General features: G+C 47.9%; 2 protein-coding genes and 1 long non-coding RNA gene across 16 annotated transcripts; 1 reads left to right on the forward strand and 2 right to left on the reverse strand.

Annotated features, from left to right (window-relative positions):
* Window positions 1-1,761: 1,761 nt before the first annotated feature.
* On the reverse strand, window positions 1,762-5,059 carry ccnb3 (cyclin B3). Of its 3 annotated transcripts, none has more exons than XM_088378215.1 (12): window positions 4,901-5,059; window positions 4,684-4,748; window positions 4,499-4,600; window positions 4,019-4,134; window positions 3,845-3,956; window positions 3,683-3,781; window positions 3,429-3,521; window positions 3,199-3,336; window positions 2,942-3,097; window positions 2,585-2,734; window positions 2,387-2,517; window positions 1,762-2,070 (listed from the first exon to the last, which is right to left on the reverse strand). In XM_088378215.1, the coding sequence occupies exons 2-12, from the start codon at window positions 4,741-4,743 to the stop codon at window positions 1,977-1,979; spliced, it is 1,251 nt and encodes a 416-aa protein (XP_088234341.1). In that variant the 5' UTR covers window positions 4,744-4,748; window positions 4,901-5,059; the 3' UTR covers window positions 1,762-1,976. The 3 variants fall into 3 exon arrangements, with proteins under 3 accessions (XP_088234341.1, XP_088234350.1, XP_088234333.1); XM_088378224.1 differs by having other exon boundaries at window positions 3,199-3,291; window positions 4,499-4,603; XM_088378207.1 differs by having other exon boundaries at window positions 4,499-4,603.
* Window positions 5,060-5,267: 208 nt separating this feature from the next.
* LOC148403692 (uncharacterized) lies at window positions 5,268-7,571 on the forward strand. Of its 2 annotated transcripts, XR_015858984.1 has the most exons (3): window positions 5,406-5,767; window positions 6,228-7,335; window positions 7,557-7,571. It is a non-coding gene; the product is annotated as an uncharacterized LOC148403692 (long non-coding RNA). The 2 variants fall into 2 exon arrangements; XR_015858982.1 differs by lacking the exon at window positions 7,557-7,571 and having other exon boundaries at window positions 5,268-5,767; window positions 6,228-6,910.
* A 108-nt stretch (window positions 7,572-7,679) lies between these two features.
* Window positions 7,680-15,412, reverse strand: LOC148403693 (uncharacterized). Of its 11 annotated transcripts, none has more exons than XM_088378169.1 (15): window positions 15,231-15,412; window positions 13,964-14,066; window positions 12,552-12,842; window positions 12,330-12,488; window positions 12,077-12,138; window positions 11,059-11,161; window positions 10,876-10,961; window positions 10,688-10,788; window positions 10,539-10,609; window positions 10,365-10,472; window positions 10,172-10,242; window positions 9,982-10,099; window positions 9,707-9,871; window positions 9,484-9,579; window positions 7,680-9,417 (listed from the first exon to the last, which is right to left on the reverse strand). In XM_088378169.1, exons 3-15 carry the CDS (start codon window positions 12,750-12,752, stop codon window positions 7,804-7,806), a joined length of 2,955 nt encoding a protein of 984 aa, XP_088234295.1. In that variant the 5' UTR covers window positions 12,753-12,842; window positions 13,964-14,066; window positions 15,231-15,412; the 3' UTR covers window positions 7,680-7,803. The 11 variants fall into 11 exon arrangements, with proteins under 11 accessions (XP_088234295.1, XP_088234256.1, XP_088234270.1 ...); XM_088378130.1 differs by having other exon boundaries at window positions 12,552-12,878; XM_088378144.1 differs by having other exon boundaries at window positions 15,087-15,412.
* Window positions 15,413-18,133: the final 2,721 nt, after the last annotated feature.

The raw sequence follows: 18,133 nt of genomic DNA on the forward strand, positions 1-18,133 counted from the left end.
ATTCTAGCTTAATCAAACCGCACAGATCGAAAACAGAAGACATGTCCCCGTTTATACCAGGCTGTTCTCATTTTCGAGCAATCCCAACGCAAGGGGCCTCATCAAAGATCATCGCGATCATCACTCAAAGGGAACACACAGACTGAACACAAAAGGACACTTAGGACTAACCCCTGGGGGACCTCCCAAATTAAAGGATATGCACTCCTCTTGCACTGTCTAGACCGAACGTTTTCAAGCTTGTCTTACTTCAACCCTAACTCAAAAGGCACGCTCATGCGCTTGCTTGCTGACGTGGCTAAACATTGTCCACCCAAAGTATAGATCATCTCTTCTAACTACTCCTCGCCTCCATGGCAGCAAATAAGCTACACTTCTAATAAGCATCGTGATGGCTAAAGGCGAAGTAGGAGTAGCGGCCCGTGAGACTCACCAAACAAGAAATGAGATTGCAAAGCTAATGTGAAAGAGTGCTTTGGTGTTGAACAGAGCACTTTCCACACAAGTCTGGTTGGAGACGCGTTAAAAGTGCAACCAGCCATGAAGAGCAAATTAACAGGTTCATTGTAATGTGTCAAGAGCAGGGGTCAGCAACCTTTTTGAAACTGAGAGCAGCGTCGTGGTTAATGCTGAATGCAAATGGCTACCATCAGTTTGAAGCAAATTGTTTCAAAATACTTGGTAATGAAATATCCATCCATCCATCCATTTTCCGAACCGCTTAGTCCCCACGGGGGTCGCGGGCGTGCTGGAGCCTATCCCAGCCGTCATCGGGCAGTAGGCGGGGGACACCCTGAACTGGTCGCCAGCCAATCGCAGGGCACACAGAGACAGACAACCAATCGCACTCACACTCAGGGACAATTTGGAGTCTTCAATCGGCCTACCAAGCATGTTTTTGGAATGTGGGAGGAAACCGGAGTGCCCGGAGAAAACCCACGCGGGCCCGGGGAGAACATGCAAACTCCACACAGGGAGGGCCGGAGGTGGAATCGAACCCGCACCCTCCTAACTGTGAGGCGGACGTGCTACCCAGTGCGCCACCGAGCCGCCTGGTAATAAAATATCCCCCTCATAATTGTTTCTGCCACAAGCACTTCTCTATGAATATTATGTAGTCGTTCGGTACAAGGGTGACCTTTGCCCTATACCCCCCCCCCAGATTGTGACCAAATTTACTTCTGTGCAAATTATTTCAAAAGATTAAACACAGCTGAGTGATAAGATTACTTATTTTCTCCCAGAACAATTAAAATACAAACAGCAAGTGGTCCTTAGGGGTTACCTCGTGGTTTAGAAAAAGAATAGAACAGCAAAAAATTACACAGAAAGCCTCAAAACCCATTAAATTAATCCTTTACGGTAACCGAGGGTGAGGTTGCTGTTTACTAAAATTCAAACTGCAATGAAAATACATCTTAGACTCTATTCTTATCAGGATAGTCCCGACAAAATAAAGTTGAATAAGCTATACGTCATCAAATTAATGTTGACAAAGCTGATTGATTAAGCGCAAATACTTGTATTAGAAAGAGAATGTATTTAATTCATGATTGCAAATTGTACTGTACATATGGCGTATATAGTTAGGATTTGTTTACTATTGTTGCCAACAGGCTGCACCTGTGACGTCATGACAAAACGCGAGCGAATGAACCGTGATGAAGCTAACCCTAACCTCACCAGACGAGCTAGCTGGTCTGCTTCTGCCCTCTAGCGGCTTGTGTCTTAATCGCCACAAAAGTCAAATGGAGACGTTCACAGTATGAAACATCTTTATTTTAAAACACTGGCAAACCTTAATACACATGGGCCATTAGAAAAGTAATGGACAAAATTACCTTTGCCAAGTTACCTTCTTTTTTTTTTTAACGGCCAAACATCAATACTAAAATGTTTTTAAGAACCTGAACACTTTTTGCTAGAGAAATAAAATGGGACAAACAATGAGTATAAATATTTAACATATTAACTATTTACAACTGTATCAGAGGGAACCTTTGAGGTTCTAAAGTCTTCTCCAAGACATCATAGCCCACCAGTGGCAGGGAAGCAACTCGGAAAAATACCCTGGGAAGGGGAATAGAACACAAATAAATTGGAAAATCACCTGTTAAATATCAATGTTGAATTAGAGAGAAAAGGTGTGTGTGTGGGGGGGGGGGGATTATTTGGCTGTGGACTGAAGTCTTTCCTCTTTCCATTTTTTGTTTGCAGAAGTAGACTATGAAGTTGAATTGACAGTCAAATGGAGAAAAAAAAAGTTGGACGATGACTCGGTGTGGTTTCTGATGCACAATTAGAAACCCAAATTCCCAAAGATGTAGTAATTCTTCCTTGTTTTAATGTATAATAGTAATAATAATTTTGTAGTGTGTAATCTTACTCGTGGGAGTATTTGCTGCGGACCACCTTCAGCTCGCTGCTGGGAGGCTGCGTCACCATCGAGTAAATCTTCCGGACGACGGGGGCCAATTCGGAAATTTCGTAGCCGCTGTGAAACTGCAGGACGGGCGGCTACGAGCACAGAAACGAGAATGACAAGACGAAAGGCGTCCGGCGACGCGTCGCCACAAATCCGTACCCATCCTGGCCGATCTTTGGTGAGCAGAGCAAGAAGCAGGCAGGCGGCCGCCAGCAGCGAGCTTCGCTCCTGCACCAGCTCAAAGTCCATCAGGCTCAGCTCGCTAAAGTAGCGTGCCAGTGTCAGCGTGTCCATACCCACGCCGGCGCACTGCACACACGGCACAAACACATGAGTGACTTGCGTAGCTGCCATTCTTGCTCTTTGCAAACACACACACATAAAATATGTGTGTTAAACATCACACCATTTATTATCTCAATTGATCTCTTTAAGCCACTGCCAAAAGTTTCTCTTTTCCCCATAGTCTTTTGGCCAAATGAAAATGCAAAGAAGGAACACTGGCTCGGGACTTACCTTGGCGTAGCGCCGGAGGAAGTGGTAGGCAACGGGGATGCCGATGTCGAATGAGAGCGCTTGCAGGATGCTGGCCTCCATGCGGAGAAACTGCTCCCTGTTGTAGGCGTCGTCACAAATGTACAGGAAGTTGTCCACGGAAAGTGGGTCGCGCTCCTGCAAAACACACGGTCACAACACGGTGTTGTCTATTTATTAGCAGGAATGAACCTTGGTTCCGGGTTGTCAGGTCTCAAAAGGCACCCCCACCCGCGTACCTCAAACTTGGAAGCCAGCAGCATGGCGGTAGAGCCCACTAGCTGCAGCGAGTCACGATGAATGGGGGTCCGTGCCAGGAAGTGGTCCGTCAGCTTCACAGCCAGGTAAAGAGTCTCGTGGTAGAGCTCAAAGTTCTCCTGGTGGTGTGTGTGTGTGTGTGGGGGGGGGGGGGGGGGGGGGGGGTGTAGTGTGAGAGTGGCACGGGTAGCCGTCGCACGACGCCACTCACCTGTACTTCCACCAGCCAGTCCACAAGGATGGCGCGCATCCCGGCGTTGATGCTGGACTGCTGGCACATGTAATCTTGCAGCACAAACTTCTCCTGAAAGCAAGCGTAAGAAATACACATGGGGCCCCGGAGAGTCCAAAAGGATAATTAAACAGAACAAAAGAAAGAAAGAAAGAAAGAAAGAAAGAAAGAAAGAAAGAAAGAAAGAAAGAAAGAAAGAAAGACTCCTGCCGGGACCAGATTGCACCGCTCACCTCTCGACTTTTGAGGTAGTCGAAAATGTCCTTAGCGTACTCGGGAATCATGAAACAATCGTTGCGGTTTTCAGAGTCCACATCAAACTCGACCGGAACCTGGAGAGGTGGAAGTGAATATTGAAAGCTCTCCTGGCTAGGATTTGGGGGGGGGGGGCTCACCTCAGGTGTAACAAGGTCCTGCTCCACGTGGCAGACCGCTTGCTCTTCAGCTTCCTCTTTCTCCTCTTCATCATTTTCAGACGATTTGCCCTCAGTGCCCTCAGACGTCGAGCTGTGCAACGTGAAACAAGCTGCTGGAAACGGTGCGAGGAAACCAAAGACGCGGGATGCTACCTTTGCTGCTCGGCTTGACTTTTTTCTGACAGCGAGCTGGTTTTTGTCACCTCCTGCTGCTGCTGCTTCTTTTTCTTCTTCTTCTTGCCCAGGAAGCTGATGTGGACTTTGTGAGCCTGTAAAGCACAATGCAAATGAATGCAACAATTCCCAAACACTGCAAGGGATCGTCGGGTGTGCGGCAGGAAAACGATCGTTTCGTGTAATGGCTCCAAAAAACGAGCATTGATTGTTGATTGCTAACTTGATTGTGATTGATTTGCTAGGATTCAAACATAAACCAGGCGTGCTGAAATCATCAAAAATGCTGTGATTTTTATTGGTTAAGACACGCAGCCATGTCATGTGCACAGCAATAGTGTACCGAAGGGGTGAAGCGCAAAAGCCTGTGTGCGTGATGTTTTTTGATCGACACTTTGATGACTATGGCCGTGATGGTTGGTAGTGAATTTTAGAGGTGAAACAATATGCGATGCTTACATTGGTCATGTCGACGAGGGCTGTCCTTTTCTTGAGCTTGGGGACTCCGAGGCAAGGCGAGCTGGACCTCTTGGACTTTGAAACTTCTTGCTCTTCATGCTGCTGCTGCAAAACAACCGAGATGATTGAGTGGGACAGGGGCGTCACAACATGCGCACGCATAACTCGGCTACATTTTTGCCTACCTCAACGGGAACATTAAGGGCAGCAGCAACAGGGGCTCTCCTGCTTCTGACGGGAGGCATGGCACCTGCACAAAAGAGCGTTTGGCATCGGGGGGCACGCGTCAGCCCCAAAGCTCAGGCCTCCAAAGTGGAGCAATTCTGTATCGACTTGTATCGACAACACGAGAATCTCTGAACTCGCTTGCATCCAAACTGTCAACAGGAGCGCTTTGCTTACCTTGTGTGACGATGCCCGCAAGTGGAGCGCTTGGGAAACGGCGGAGTATGTTCACTTGAAGAAGATTCGAAGCCGTGCTTTACCAACCGCCAAGACCGACGTTATGTTTTCTTTTGCAGACTCGAATCATGGTGCAGCCTCGCGATTGGCTAGAATTAAAGCAATGCGAACCAATCAGCGAGCTCCTAGGAATGCAGCTTTGAAGGACTGCTCGTTTTTTTGGATGTCTTCTCCCAAGTGGGAGACGCGTGGTCTTACTGCATTCAAAGCCAAACACCAAGTAACTCAGTTGATTGGTGCTATTTTATGTGTCATTTAAAAGGTCATTAAATGAATCCCAATGCAAAAACAAAGTCAACTTCTCATCTTGTATTTGTCGTCGAGTTCCAAATGTTACCGGGAGATCCTGCATTACTTTCAAACACACAAAGGGCCAAGGCTGGGAAATGACCAATACGAATTTATATAGGTTTGAAACACGTGACCAACGAATAGTGTCCTCTGAAAAAATACAATACTTGACACCACCATACACACAGTCACATTTAGATTCATTCATGTGCTTTTTTTCTCACCAAGTGATGACAACTGAGTCAATTATTACTACTTGCAAACTTTACACACATCCCAGCAATTGTTCCAAATAGGCCTCAGAGGTCAGGATGACAGCACAAATACAATGCAAAACAGCACACTCGATTTCTAGTCATATCAGGGATATTAATGCGCACACGCACACACATACACACACACACACACACACACACACTCAATACACTTCCTGTTAAAGGCTCAGGAAGTGAGCGTGGTGGTTTGTGTTCAAACTCAGTGACACAAGTGTCGTGGGAGCATTGAGAAAACCTTCCGGTGAGTTCGATGTAACAATGATTGCATTTATTTGTTTTTGTTTTCTACATTGTACTCTTTTTGTGGTGATATTTTCGCAAAGTGTGTACATGTTGTTATTATGCATTGCTTATGGTTGAACAAATCCCGCCATTTTGGGGTTCTACTGAAAAGTGATGATTTCGGAGATACAATGATTCCGCCTGATGCCAACAACATTCACGGGGACCATAAACCAGGTCACTATAAAGAATGAACAGCTATAGGGAACAGGCCTATGCGTGGCCTCCAACTGTTACAAGAGGCCCTAGTCCTTCACGCATGTTGCATGAGCAGTAATGTGGTCTGCTGTTGATGTGTGTGAAGATTCTTTGGAGTGATGGCGTGATAAAACAAACAAAAAGAAATCACCACTGCTGCTGCTTTGATCCGACTGGCCTTGATCCGATCTGTCTGATCGACTCTGTTTCCATATCAATAGGGAACCACGATGAATACATTGACTGAAAATCCCAGCGGGTTATCCGGACACGTGAAGGAAGGGCAGCAGCGATCCAATCCGCCCACCTGCATTCACAGATCCGCCTTGGATACTTTCGCCGACTATCTGGCCCGAGACGTCGTCGGCCAACTCTTGCGTGGCAAAAGCAGCCGACCGGGTGACCAAGACCCAGTTGGTGCACTCGCCCGACAACTGGCTGGAAGCATCATCACTTCCTCTCTTCAAACTTTGATATGAGAACGCGTAGGCGCCACGGTTGTTTTCACAAAAGGTCAAACTGTCCACAAGATGGGAGCACCCTTTGGAAACTTTAACAGGAGGCCGAGCTGGCTGAGTACAGTTCCCCCCACAACCCCCATGCTCACACCTCCATCGCCGTTATCACCTACTCTCTCTCTTTCAAGGAGAAGAAATCATTTCGGGCCCCCCCTCCCCATGTTATTAACATTAAAGAAAACAAAATATAAATAAAAAGGAAAGATCAACTTACAATAAAGAATAACTATTAATAACATTGGTTTTTAGTCTGTAACAGAACAAATTCCATGTGCATCACTTTGCCTGAAATAAAAAATGAATTATAATTTATTTAAACTATAAATATTCTTGACCAACTGCCATTTTATGTTGGAAAAAATACAATAAAAATACTTTTTATCGCCTGCTTTGTGCGTTGTATGCGAGTGTTCCGTGCTCTCGCCACGTTAGAGCGGATACTCCTTTAATCTAGTACAGCCAAAGGACAAGCATGTTGCCTGGTGTCACACGCGCCCCCCTTGGTATCGCACCGCCTAGGGGGGCGCGCCCCACTGCTCTACACCAACAATTGCTCCTCAGGCGACTCTTCTCTGGATGACACCACTCTCATTGGACTGTGGGCGAGGGGAAGAAAAGCAAAGCAAAGCAAAGCAAAGCAAAGCAAAGCAAAGCAGCGACTTGAATTTTGCCATCATTTTTGAGTGGCTGACACAAGAGGACAAGATGGGAGTAGCTAGTTCCTAAAAGCATGATCACATGGAGGCAGTGGAACCCCGCACTTTGAGACATTGAACCTCCTGGCGTGACAGATGACCACTAGAGCTTTGCTGTATGTTGTGACAAGGAATGAAAGGAAGCGTTTAGCTTGCTCCTCCTATTTTGGAACTGGCAAATGTCATGAATTGGAACAAGGGTTTCATTTTTTTGCTTTGTGGGAGGAGTTGCAAGAAGCTTGAAAATACATGAAAATAAAAATGGAAGGGTTCTACTACAGTTCCTGCAGTTTCATACAAATAATGCTTTTTCTAATCTAATCTTGGCATTGCGAAGGTTTCCCGAGACATTTTTCTTCGATGAGCGACAGCTTCCCAAAGCCACCAGACTCCCAGTGACACAGAAATGAACATGTCAGTCAAGTTAACAGATGTGAATCATCTAACAAGGAATTCACTGTTCTCAGTACAAATTGCTCCCTTTATTGAGTAAAGCCAAACTTGCGTAGCATGGAATAATCACAAATGCTCATTTCATGAAGAGAGTATCTGCTTGTGGTAGTTCATGTTATCCGTGTCTCGTGTTATCTCCAGCTGGGTTTGCGGACCTCCAGCGAACGCCGCAATTGGCCAGACTTGTCCGAGAAGCTTCCGTCACCTCTGTGGCTTTTAGAGGAGGCCGGGGAGTTGGGGGCTGTCGAGTCCAGAGGCTTCCCGACGGTTGACGACGTCTTGGAATTCCGAGGTGATCTCGCACTCGAAAGAGTCTTGACACTTGCAGGTGCCCTGACTCTCAAAGGGGGCCTGATGTTTGGTGGTGTGCTGATTCCTGGTGATGCCCTGGCACTTGAGGGAGCCCTGGCACTCGAGGGAGCCCTGGCACTCGAGGGAGCCCTGGCACTCGCTGGTGCCCTGGCACTCGCTGGTGCCCTGGCACTCGCTGGGATTCTGATTTCCGAAGTGGGCCTGAGGTTTGGTGGCGTGCTGATGCCTGCCGATGGCCTGATACTCTGTGTGCCAATGCTTGGAGGTCCCTTCTTACTCAGAGTCCTCTTGGGCGAGGACAAAGATGAGGAGGCGCGAGGGTACGCGGCAGATGCGGAACCTTTGGAGGATGCTTCAGAAGCATGTTTGGGGACATTCGCTGGCGGACAGCCGGCTTGCGTTTGTCTGAAAGAGGAAGAAGCGGTGTTTCGGGCGAAAGACGGGCCTGGCAACAGGTTGGGAGGACGAGCAACAGGTGAGCCGTCGGCGGCAGGGCCGCCGCTGCGTTTAACGCCATGCGATTGCAGCGTCGAGCGACATATCTTCTCTGCTGGCTTGCGAGCAGAAGGAAGACGGCGTGCTGTTGAATCCTGGAGCTGGAGGCTGGCGCGTCGGGATGACTGAGCAAGAGAGGGCTTCTCTCCTCGTTTCTCTCTGCCTGTCCTGGAAATGGGCACTACTTTCCTCATGTTTTGATTTTCAGAGCTGGTGAGGGTGCGCACCAGCTTGGATGGGATCCCGCTCGCGACAGTAGCGACAGCTTCCGACGAGCCAGACTTCTTGCGCTGGTCTGGCTGAGGAAAATCCACGGGTGGGACGGAAAGCGACGAGGAAGGCGGCGGTTGGTGACTGACTGGCTCGGAATGGGTCGGAGCAACAAAGGACGCTGGATCTTGTTCTCGCGGTTGGTCAGTCTCGCACACGGCCGTCACGCACCACGTCACCGCCGCCTGCGCTGTCGTCGCCTCTTCGGAAGCTCGCAGCTCTACCGCACCCACGGTGGCGACATCGCGGAGGCAAGCAATGACACCAATCTCTCTGGAGGTCTTTGGCTCAGGGACCAGCGAACAGTTCTCCAGGAGCGCCACGATGTTCCCGCCGTCGTTAGCGTCACCGTGGCCGTCTTCGGGAGGTGTTTTGCAGCGACGACGCGCCGGCTGTGTCACGGAGGCAACCGCGTGGTCTCGGCCGGTGCTGTCCAAGTCGGAGGCGATGTATGGAGTTGTCGGTGTCAACGGCGACGTGTTCCAGGAGGGCGAGGATGGGCTTTGCGACGGCGAGTGTCGAGCGTGTCCCGTACGCCGGCGAGAAGCGCGCCAGCTGCGCGACTTGGGGGAGAGGAGCTCCAGGAGCACGCTGGCCTCGTCATGCTCCGACGTGGCTGCCGAAAGATCTGTTTCACTACTGTAGTACGAGCTGATTGTGCCCCCCACCTGCCACAGTGCAAAGTGGTCGGTCAACTGATTTACAGCACGCTTTGGGATTTGGTGCGGTTGTACCTCTTCGCCGCCGGCCCACGAATGTCTCTTCTGCTCCTCCAGCACTTGCAAGCGATGGCGCCGAGACCGCTCCCTGGCTTCCCGCTCTTTGTTCTCCTTCAATCAGCCAACAAGCCATTCGTCAACAACAACCGCTTGAGCCATTCTGCGAGCATGTACTATATGATCGAGAAATATTGCTGCAGACATTTTTCGCCCTGTTCAAACTGTGCCAGCAGCCTACCTTGACAGCGCAGCTGAACTTGCAGCAGAAACCCTGCAGGACAGCAAAGCTCTCATCGAGTCGGAATGTGTCGGCGTCCTCGCAAAAGAAGTCCATCAGCTCGCCGGCCTCCTTGCTCAGCAGCTGGCGGCTGCTGCGCAACGAGCACAGCTCCGCTGTTGTGTCCTAAAACACGGTCAGAAGGAATTGAGGAATCCTCACCACAAAGTTTCAGGCAAGTCTCGAGCGACACTGGCAAAAATAGGGCAAGTCATGAAGATACTTGTCAGCGGTACCTGCAGAAAAATGGCCAGCTGCTGCAGGAGCTCACTGTCCTTTTGGACACTCTCCTCGAGAGCGCGCATGTGGCACGTCAGCCGCTGCAGTTCGGCATCCAACGTCTCCAAGGAGACCCTTTGCAAAAGAGAAAAGTTCCACACACACTAACGTCCACCCCATGACCGAGAAGAGAAGACTCTGTCTAACCTTGAAGCGGCCTGAATATGACTCAACTTCACTGGGAAGTCCAATAACTTCTCCTCGGTTTTCTGGGCTTCCTGGGAAGATGAGTTTGATCCGTTAGGAGGACGACCAACAGTCACGTCACTGAAGGAAAGATGTGGAGGAAGAAGACGAGGAGAAAGGAGAACTTGGCTTGTTTTTGTTAGTGGCGACCCACCAGAGCCACAAAGTGCAGCAGGTTCATTCCAGGTTTGTTGGCTTTGGTGTCCGCCAGAGACAGAAGCGACGAGAGTTTGAAACCCGCCGCGTTACCGCCGTAACCTCCCTGCAACACACGCGTGTGTGACTTATCACGCCTGTAACAACGTTAACACGCTAAGGAGTGGCTCACAGCGTTAAGGATGTTCCCGGCCTGCAGCACCAAGTGGAGGACGGCGTGCAGCTCCTTACAGCCCAGAACCTCTGCAGCGGAGAAAGCATTAGCACTCTCTCAAAATACATAGGAGGACGAGGAGCCGACGCTAATGGCTTTGGCCTCACCTTTGGTTGCAGAGCGAAGGACGTCAATATGTGCCCGCATGGCTTGGCACATGCCAGGAATCTCCTCCTTGCCCAGCATGCACTCGATGCGCGCGGCGTAACTGCAGACCGATCAGGACAGCGCAATGATGACGAGCCATCCGCCATCCGCCAGCGGCGACGCAGCGTGCGAAAGCTTAGCGGCTGACCTGGGGAGCTGAATGAGCAGGAAGACAAAGGAGTCGGCCAACGGCAGCCTTGATCCGTCGCCGTCGTACGCCTTCATCTTCTTCACCTTGCTCCAAACACAAATTAGGAATCACTCGCTAGCACACACTTGCGCTTTTACGCACATGCAAAATGACCTCAGTTAGCGGAAAAGTGGACCATACCTCGTCCGCCTCTGGTAGAAGCTTCATCAGCTCTCGAAGAGGCTCCGCCCCGTAAGGCTCACTGTTGCCATTGCGAATGTCGTTGACGATGGCCTGATTGGACCTGAACGAGAAGGACGAGTGCTAATCCTTCAATTGAAGCGAGCGCTTCCTGCTAGCAAGGGTGCAATAGGGCTTTTGTGTGCGCCGCAGTGTTGAGTAAACACGCTCAACAGCACGCAAACACAAATGTCACGTTTGACTCGGTGTTTTGCGTCTTGTCTTACTTGGAGCTTGACAAACATCTGTGACGTTTTCACCTTGTTTACTGTTTACTGTTTGTCTGTTGTGAGCCATGTCTTGTCACCGTGGGATAGGGGGGAACGAAATTTCGGTTTCTTTGTGTGTCTTTGGCATGTGGAGAAATTGACAATAAAGCTGACTTTGACTTTGACCATGCTGTACTTGTTGCAATTATTTACAATGTTTTCCCTTAAAACTAATCACTCAAACACAATCATAATTTGTATATTTTGTTACTTTTATATACCTTTAAACCAAAATCAACTCAATTTTTTTTTCATTACAATCTTACACTATTCCAAACACTGTATTCTGATTAATATTGCACTTGTCAAATAGGAATTAAAGCGGAAGTCAACCCAACCATGTTTTTTTTTGTAGTAGCGTTCTGTGTAGCCTAAATAGTCGTGTGTTTTGATTAATAATACGAATTTGAATTAAACAGGCAAAAAGCCTGTTCTTTCAGGGGGCAGCCATCTTGCTAGTTGCTGTGGCCTGAAAATGACATCAGTTGCCAGGTTCGCTTTAAAGATGCGGTTAATTCATTTTAAAATAATAAATAACAGTGACATTTGATTAATTTATGAGATCCCAATAGTAGCAAAATAACGACATATTTAACTTTTTTTCTTTTTGCACTCTGTCCTAAAATGCTCACGGACATGCAATGGTCGTGACGCCATGTGTTTTACCCACAACACCTTGTGGGCATGAGGGTGCCTCTGTCGCTTTTTACCTCTTGAACTGTTTGAGGAAGATGGCCACGTTCATCCCTCGCTTGTTGTCCAAGATGGAGACCTGCGGGCCGACATTGGAATGATCGTTGGCGCCGTCGACACCAAGTTACATTGAATCGACCTCGTTGCTGTTTTTGATCATCGTCGTCGTCACAGAGGCGGAATTGAAGTGGATTGCTGACGGCACTGCCGTTGTCATAACTTTTCTTTATCGTTACTGTTGTCATCGTCACCGTCTTCATCATTACCAACCTGGTCCTTTGTGTCTCGCAGGGAGGAGCGGCCCCTCCCTCCCCTTGCAGGTGTGTCGCCGTATCGTGTCTGACAAAAGAGTTCTTCTACCGTGTTGGCGTCTATCTGGTAGTGCTGCTGCGCCTGGCCCTGCGTCCACAGGTTGGTGCGCCCCCGCACCTGCCGGCCCAAAGGAAACGTCGCCTTCACACGCAGCCGGACGAGGTGCGCTTCCTTCCTTACCTGCTCTTCCGGGATTGTCTTCCAGAAGAAACTCCTCACCCTCTTACTGAGCCTCAGGCCTCCTGTGGACGCTCCTGGAAAGGGAGTCGGCGGAGGGAGAGGCGGAGGTGGTGGAGGAGGCGGCGGCGGCGGCGGCGGCGGCGGCATCATGTCCGCCGTCTGGTTCTCACTGGCCGGCGACACGCCGTCCATCATGCGCATCCCGGCGGCAGACAGACGGGAGCGGTGGCGAGGTCACGGTCGTGCATGATGGCCAATCATTTTGCTTCATACGGAATGGCACCTCCCAGCCTGCGTTTTTGACAGTCCATGTTCACACACGAGGAACTAAAAAAATATAATAAAACAATTTAAAAAAACTCCTGCGGTTAAGCAGCCACTACCTGAAGACATCTCCACACAGGCCCAAAACCACAGCTTGCTGGATTTAAACGTGTGTTTGTGTGTGCATGTGTGCTCGTGTGTGTGTGTGTGTCTTTCACATTGATGTCATTTGAAAGTTCACGTGCGAGCTGACTTTGTGTACTTGTGAGTGAAACCTGCTGGTCTGGTTTTTCTTGGCACCGCATGCAAGGTGCTCCCCCCAATACCTTTTCCTCTTGCGGCGCTAATGTTAAGACGCAAAGCAAAACGATTTGAGCAAAAGACTGAATTGTTATTTTCTGATCGGTTTCGCGATTTGGATTGAATTCACCCTTTTCTTCAAATTCAACTCGAGTGCACTATTCACTATGCACAGTAACAAACATGACAGAACAGGACATCAGACCATTAAAAACTTAAAACGCCAACCATGCACAGACACGAAAGAAGTCGTATGAGTGAGGCAATCTTTTTAAAACGGTTCAATGAAGAAGACCTGCTGCTTGTTGTGATACCTGTACAAATATGTACTTTTGTATAAGTGAAAATGAAAAAGGTGTTTGAACACCAAACATTTTAAATTGTGTACTAGTACATGTTCCTTAGTATATGTCAACATAAGTAACATAAGTGAACCTTTTTGACTTGACCTAACTGGTCACGACAGTTTGAGCTCAGAGCAAAACAATAAATAAAAAGCAGTAAAAGGTGGGTCACTCAAAAGTCAGCAGAATATCCAATGGGCTTCAATCATCTATTTCGCGGCTATTGCCCAGATGCCACATGCTACCGCGGCAACCGCTCAAAACCGCCGCGCTCAATGAAGCGACTCACCAACAACGGGGCTTTGTTTGTCTGATGCCGACATGACAGTCGCCGCATGTGTGGCGACGGCTTTTAATGGGGCGCCTCCTGGAGTTGATTCGAAGCCCTGATGACACCATCCCATGCAATTTCCCAAACATACCATAAAAAGCCTCTCTGTTGACCCCATCATGAACCATCGATCCAAACAAACTTGGCTTCATGCTCCCACAGTCAGCACTGACCTTTATGGAGAGCCGAACCAAATCACCTGCCACCGATTCTCTTGGCAGTTCTGACGGGCATGCGATGAGCAAAAACGCAGCTAGGAGACCACAGAAGTAGAATCTGTTTGAAGAAAAATCCAGAGGGGGGAGGGGGGGGTTGAGGAGAGCGCTCGTTCAACAAGATTGCTCTGGTTCGTCAGAACACGGCGTCCACTTGGATTCACGTTGGGAACTTAACACCAGGCCGGAACATCAAATGTGCTTTACAGAACAGGCACTCGCACACCTCTGTCGACCCAACGCGGGCAAATATTGACACTACTAATTCATCTGACCTGTCACACTTCCACAAATGAGGGCTGACTCATACAAGGTGACAAATCATGTGGAAGTTTCTACAGCCTTTTCCACACCAGTGACAAGGTGTCGGATGTGAGGTGAGAAGCTCCATCACGTGCATGGTAAAAAGAAGCATGGGGCCTTGTTAACACCTTCAGCTGTTAAACTTGGGAATGGGTGAGAAACGGATAAATAGGCTGCAGATGGGTGTGACATCACACGCCTAAAAATAAGACAAGAAGCAGAAAGAGTGGAAAAAAGCAAGCAAAGAAGTTCTGCTGATGTTTTTTGGGAAGAAGATTTTAAAAGTACTGTAAAATGCAGGGTAAATGCTAAAAACACCCCCACTCCCCCATTTTTCAACCGATAATAGAGTAGATAGTTGAGCTATTTGAACATGTAGAGAGATAGTACAGTACAATTACCACAGGCATATTTGTCTTCTCAAAAACTACAAACATTACAACTTTAAAGTCGTCTGGAAACAAGTGTATTTTGCATGATTGTATTACACAATGGCGCCCCTAGTAGGCCAAGGCAGGCACAACAGAAGGAGCAGCACGACTTAGACTACAGCATCAAATCATGACACGCAGACTGTATTTGATATTCTAGGGGGTGGGGGGAGTGGGCAGCTCGCCTGCTCGGAGTCAGGATGCTGAAGCAGGGGCCGAGTTTCCATGGCAACAAAGACAGATGTTTTCGCGCTGTACATTGCTCACAAGGAAATAAAAAGTCTCGTGAGAACAACTATGTCGAACTCAGACTACCACCAAGTACATATGGAAAATATCTGACTCACCAAAATGTGACAGATGTTTAGCGCAGGTGAGGCTCCTTGACGGACCACAACGCCTCAATAGTCAGTCGATTGTGGCGCTAGTTAGCCTGGCCGCTAGTCAGCCACAAGTCACCACAACAGCAACACGAATCAAAAACAACTCACCGAGTCTCCACACCGAGGAAATGAACTATTTCCCGAGAAGCCGCTGGTGATACTCAATTGCAGCGCGTGTGCGTCGCAAGCCGACCACAGCGCATGCGTGACTACCACGGCATGCACGCGCAACACATGAGAGACGTATTTCGAAACGAGCGCTTATGTGCGTACTCCGGTGTGTGCGGCAAAGATAAGACTTGCGCGTGCCCCACCCTTCACCGGAAACAGATTTTTGCCTGTACACACACGCGCGCACGAACACGCTCACGCGCTGTACGGACGCACGCACGCACTCACTGAGGTGTGACGGGCCACATTTCTTATTTTTGAATTTGTTTGCGTTGGGGTGACCAGACGTCCTCTTTTTCCCGGACATGTCCTACTTTTGAGAAAAGAAAAAATAAAAGGCCGGGGGAATTTCAAAAATCATCCGGGATTTTGTTGGACCACCTCAAACGTAATACATGTACAGTACGTTCACAATAGAATTGCCACTCCGTTCCGTTTCACTCAATTCCAGGTTTCTCAGGATGGTTCGCAAATGAGTCACGCCTTTCTCCTCAAATGTATCACTTTGCTGATTGTCTCTCCGTGCGTGTGTGTGTGTGTGTGTGCGTGTGTGTGTGTGCGTGTGTGTGTGTGTGTGTGTGCGTGCGTGCGTGAGTGCATGTGCCCACGCGCGTGTGCGTGTGCGCACGCGCGTGTGCGTGTGCGTGTGGATGTAGGGTGGGCTCGTCATCTTACACCGAGTGTTTACAAGCAATGCCGAAACGAAACGGCACTTTCACGGAGGAGCTGAATGAAAAATTCGATAAGAATAATATGAGACCTTTTCTTATTATATTTATATTATAAATATTATTAATCAAAAGTATTTTACGTATGTTTTGCGCTATTCAAACCAATAAATGCAATTGCGATACAGACATGTCATTTGTGTCATAACATACACAGACACATTCATGACCCCCCCACCCCCACCCCCCTTCCTTTTCAAAAACCCAAATCTGGTCGCCCTGTGTAAGAGCCTGAAAATGTGTACAAGATAACAATCCCATCAAGGAGTAGTCTGAGTCATCAAGCGTTTGCTTCCCCCAAAGAGCCAACAAGCCACTAGATCAGGGGTGGGCAAACTTTTTGACTTGCGGGCCGAATTGGGTTCTAAATTTTGACCGGGGGGCCGAACCAGGAGCAGATGGATGTAGTGTTTGTGTGAAGTAATATAAATGACCTGTAAAGGTCATTGCATAAAAGGTTTTGGCCTTTAGTAGGTAGTAAAGCATGGATATTCAAAAAAAGTTTTTTGAAAACAAATGCATTTATTAACAGCATTAAAAAAAAAAAAATCCCTAAAAAACTGCTATCAGTGATTCTCATAAAATACGACACTGTTATTATGAATAACAGTCTCCATCACTTCAGTGCCTGCAGGTCAGATAAATGAAAGATGTTTATCTTATGAGGTCACATCAAACGGCAAACATTCTGACCAAATATATCATCTTGAAGAATCGGTGAAAGCATACATCCAAATAAAGTAATCAAAACGGCAAGACGGTGAGGGGTATCTGAAAATCAGAGCAAAGTTTTAACTCACAAACACCTGGTAACAGAGGTGAGGAAACGGAAAACACTTCCTTAAAGTAAGCCTTAAGAACTTTAAAGGTTAAGATTAGTCACAAACAGGTGGTGCATCAATGTCCTTGAGCATCCTGCATTGTTTGAAAATGAGAATGGTCGCTAGTTTCAATCCCTGCTATTTGTACAGATCATATTCAAAATGCATTTTTTTACAACAAACTTGAAAGCCTCCCCTTCATTTTCAGTGTTCATTTGATGTTGATGTTCATGTGGCTGAACGTCACGTCGCGTACGTCGAGCCAAATTGGCCACTCTTTAAACACTCGGCACTCAGTGTCCACCTTGATTTTCCTTGGGCGACTCATTTTAATGGAAGGATTCCAAGGGAAGGTTTGTGGGTGGCTTTAGCGTAAAACTGTATCCGAAAACTCGGCGCGCAAATTACAAGAATGCTGTCGTCACAGCCCACGCTCTAAATTCGGCACTGCTACAAATAGAGCGCGAGTGCGCCATTTCCGTACTACTGAGTACGTACACGCACTTGTGAGTGTGCACCGAGCTTTCTGACACGGCTTCCGGTAGTAAATGCGCAGGCGAGTGGTTCCCCATCTACTGGGGAAACGCAGTCATTGCAGGCAAAATGACCGAAAAAAAAAAAGTTTAATAATACAATTTATTTAGAGTTGGCAGGCCAGATTAAACGGTCCCGTGGGCCGGATGTGGCCCGCGGGCCGTAGTTTGCCCATAACTGCACTAGATCCACGCATGGTGTGCAAACTTTTGCACTCAAGGCCCGCAAGGCTCAATTGGAGACGTTTCCCCCTCATTTCTCTCAGATTCATTTGCTCATCGTCTCCTCGCTCATTTTCATTCACAAGTACGTCCACTAAATGTATTTATTTTCTCGCGCTCTCTGAAAATCAACACAAATTCTGAGAGGCGTGAATGGAAAAGTTTCTCCATTCTCGTCTGTACTTGAACACAAATGCAGTGACACCTCATTTGATTCCCACTTTGATACTTGGATTTAATGATTTCGATTTACTGTTAAATGAATACATTGAATTACACCTCATTTCATTCCCACTCTCATGCTCTGATTTCATGATTTCGATTTACTGTTAAATGAATACATTGAATTACACCTCATTTCATTCCCACTCTCGTGCTTGGATTTCATGATTTTGATTTACTGTTAAGTGAGTTGACTGCTTCTTGCTGTTGTTCACGCATACACCAGAACATTTACAAAGTAACAAAAAAAATAAAGCAATCAAAGGCTACAGTGCGTCCGTCACACGCGCTCGCCACTCCCACATTTTGTGCTT

The sequence above is a fragment of the Syngnathus floridae genome, chromosome 1 (genome assembly GCF_059516105.1).
Source record: "Syngnathus floridae isolate MCC-2025c chromosome 1, RoL_Sflo_1.0, whole genome shotgun sequence".
Taxonomy (NCBI): domain Eukaryota; kingdom Metazoa; phylum Chordata; class Actinopteri; order Syngnathiformes; family Syngnathidae; genus Syngnathus; species Syngnathus floridae.

Excerpts from the sequence above, each read along its gene's own strand:
- LOC148403693 (XM_088378186.1), bottom strand. The coding sequence starts at position 12,752 with ATGCGCATGATGGACGGCGTGTCGCCGGCCAGTGAGAACCAGACGGCG. Across the intron at positions 10,789-10,875 it reads CTGCTCATTCAGCTCCCCAG|TTACGCCGCGCGCATCGAGT; the intron begins GTCAGCCGCTAA and ends ATCGGTCTGCAG. Across the intron at positions 10,610-10,687 it reads CCTTCGCTCTGCAACCAAAG|AGGTTCTGGGCTGTAAGGAG; the intron begins GTGAGGCCAAAG and ends TCTCCGCTGCAG.
- ccnb3 (XM_088378207.1), bottom strand. The coding sequence starts at position 4,743 with ATGCCTCCCGTCAGAAGCAGGAGAGCCCCTGTTGCTGCTGCCCTTAAT. Across the intron at positions 4,135-4,498 it reads CCCTCGTCGACATGACCAAT|GCTCACAAAGTCCACATCAG; the intron begins GTAAGCATCGCA and ends TGTGCTTTACAG. Across the intron at positions 2,071-2,386 it reads CGCAGCAAATACTCCCACGA|GGTATTTTTCCGAGTTGCTT; the intron begins GTAAGATTACAC and ends TCCCCTTCCCAG.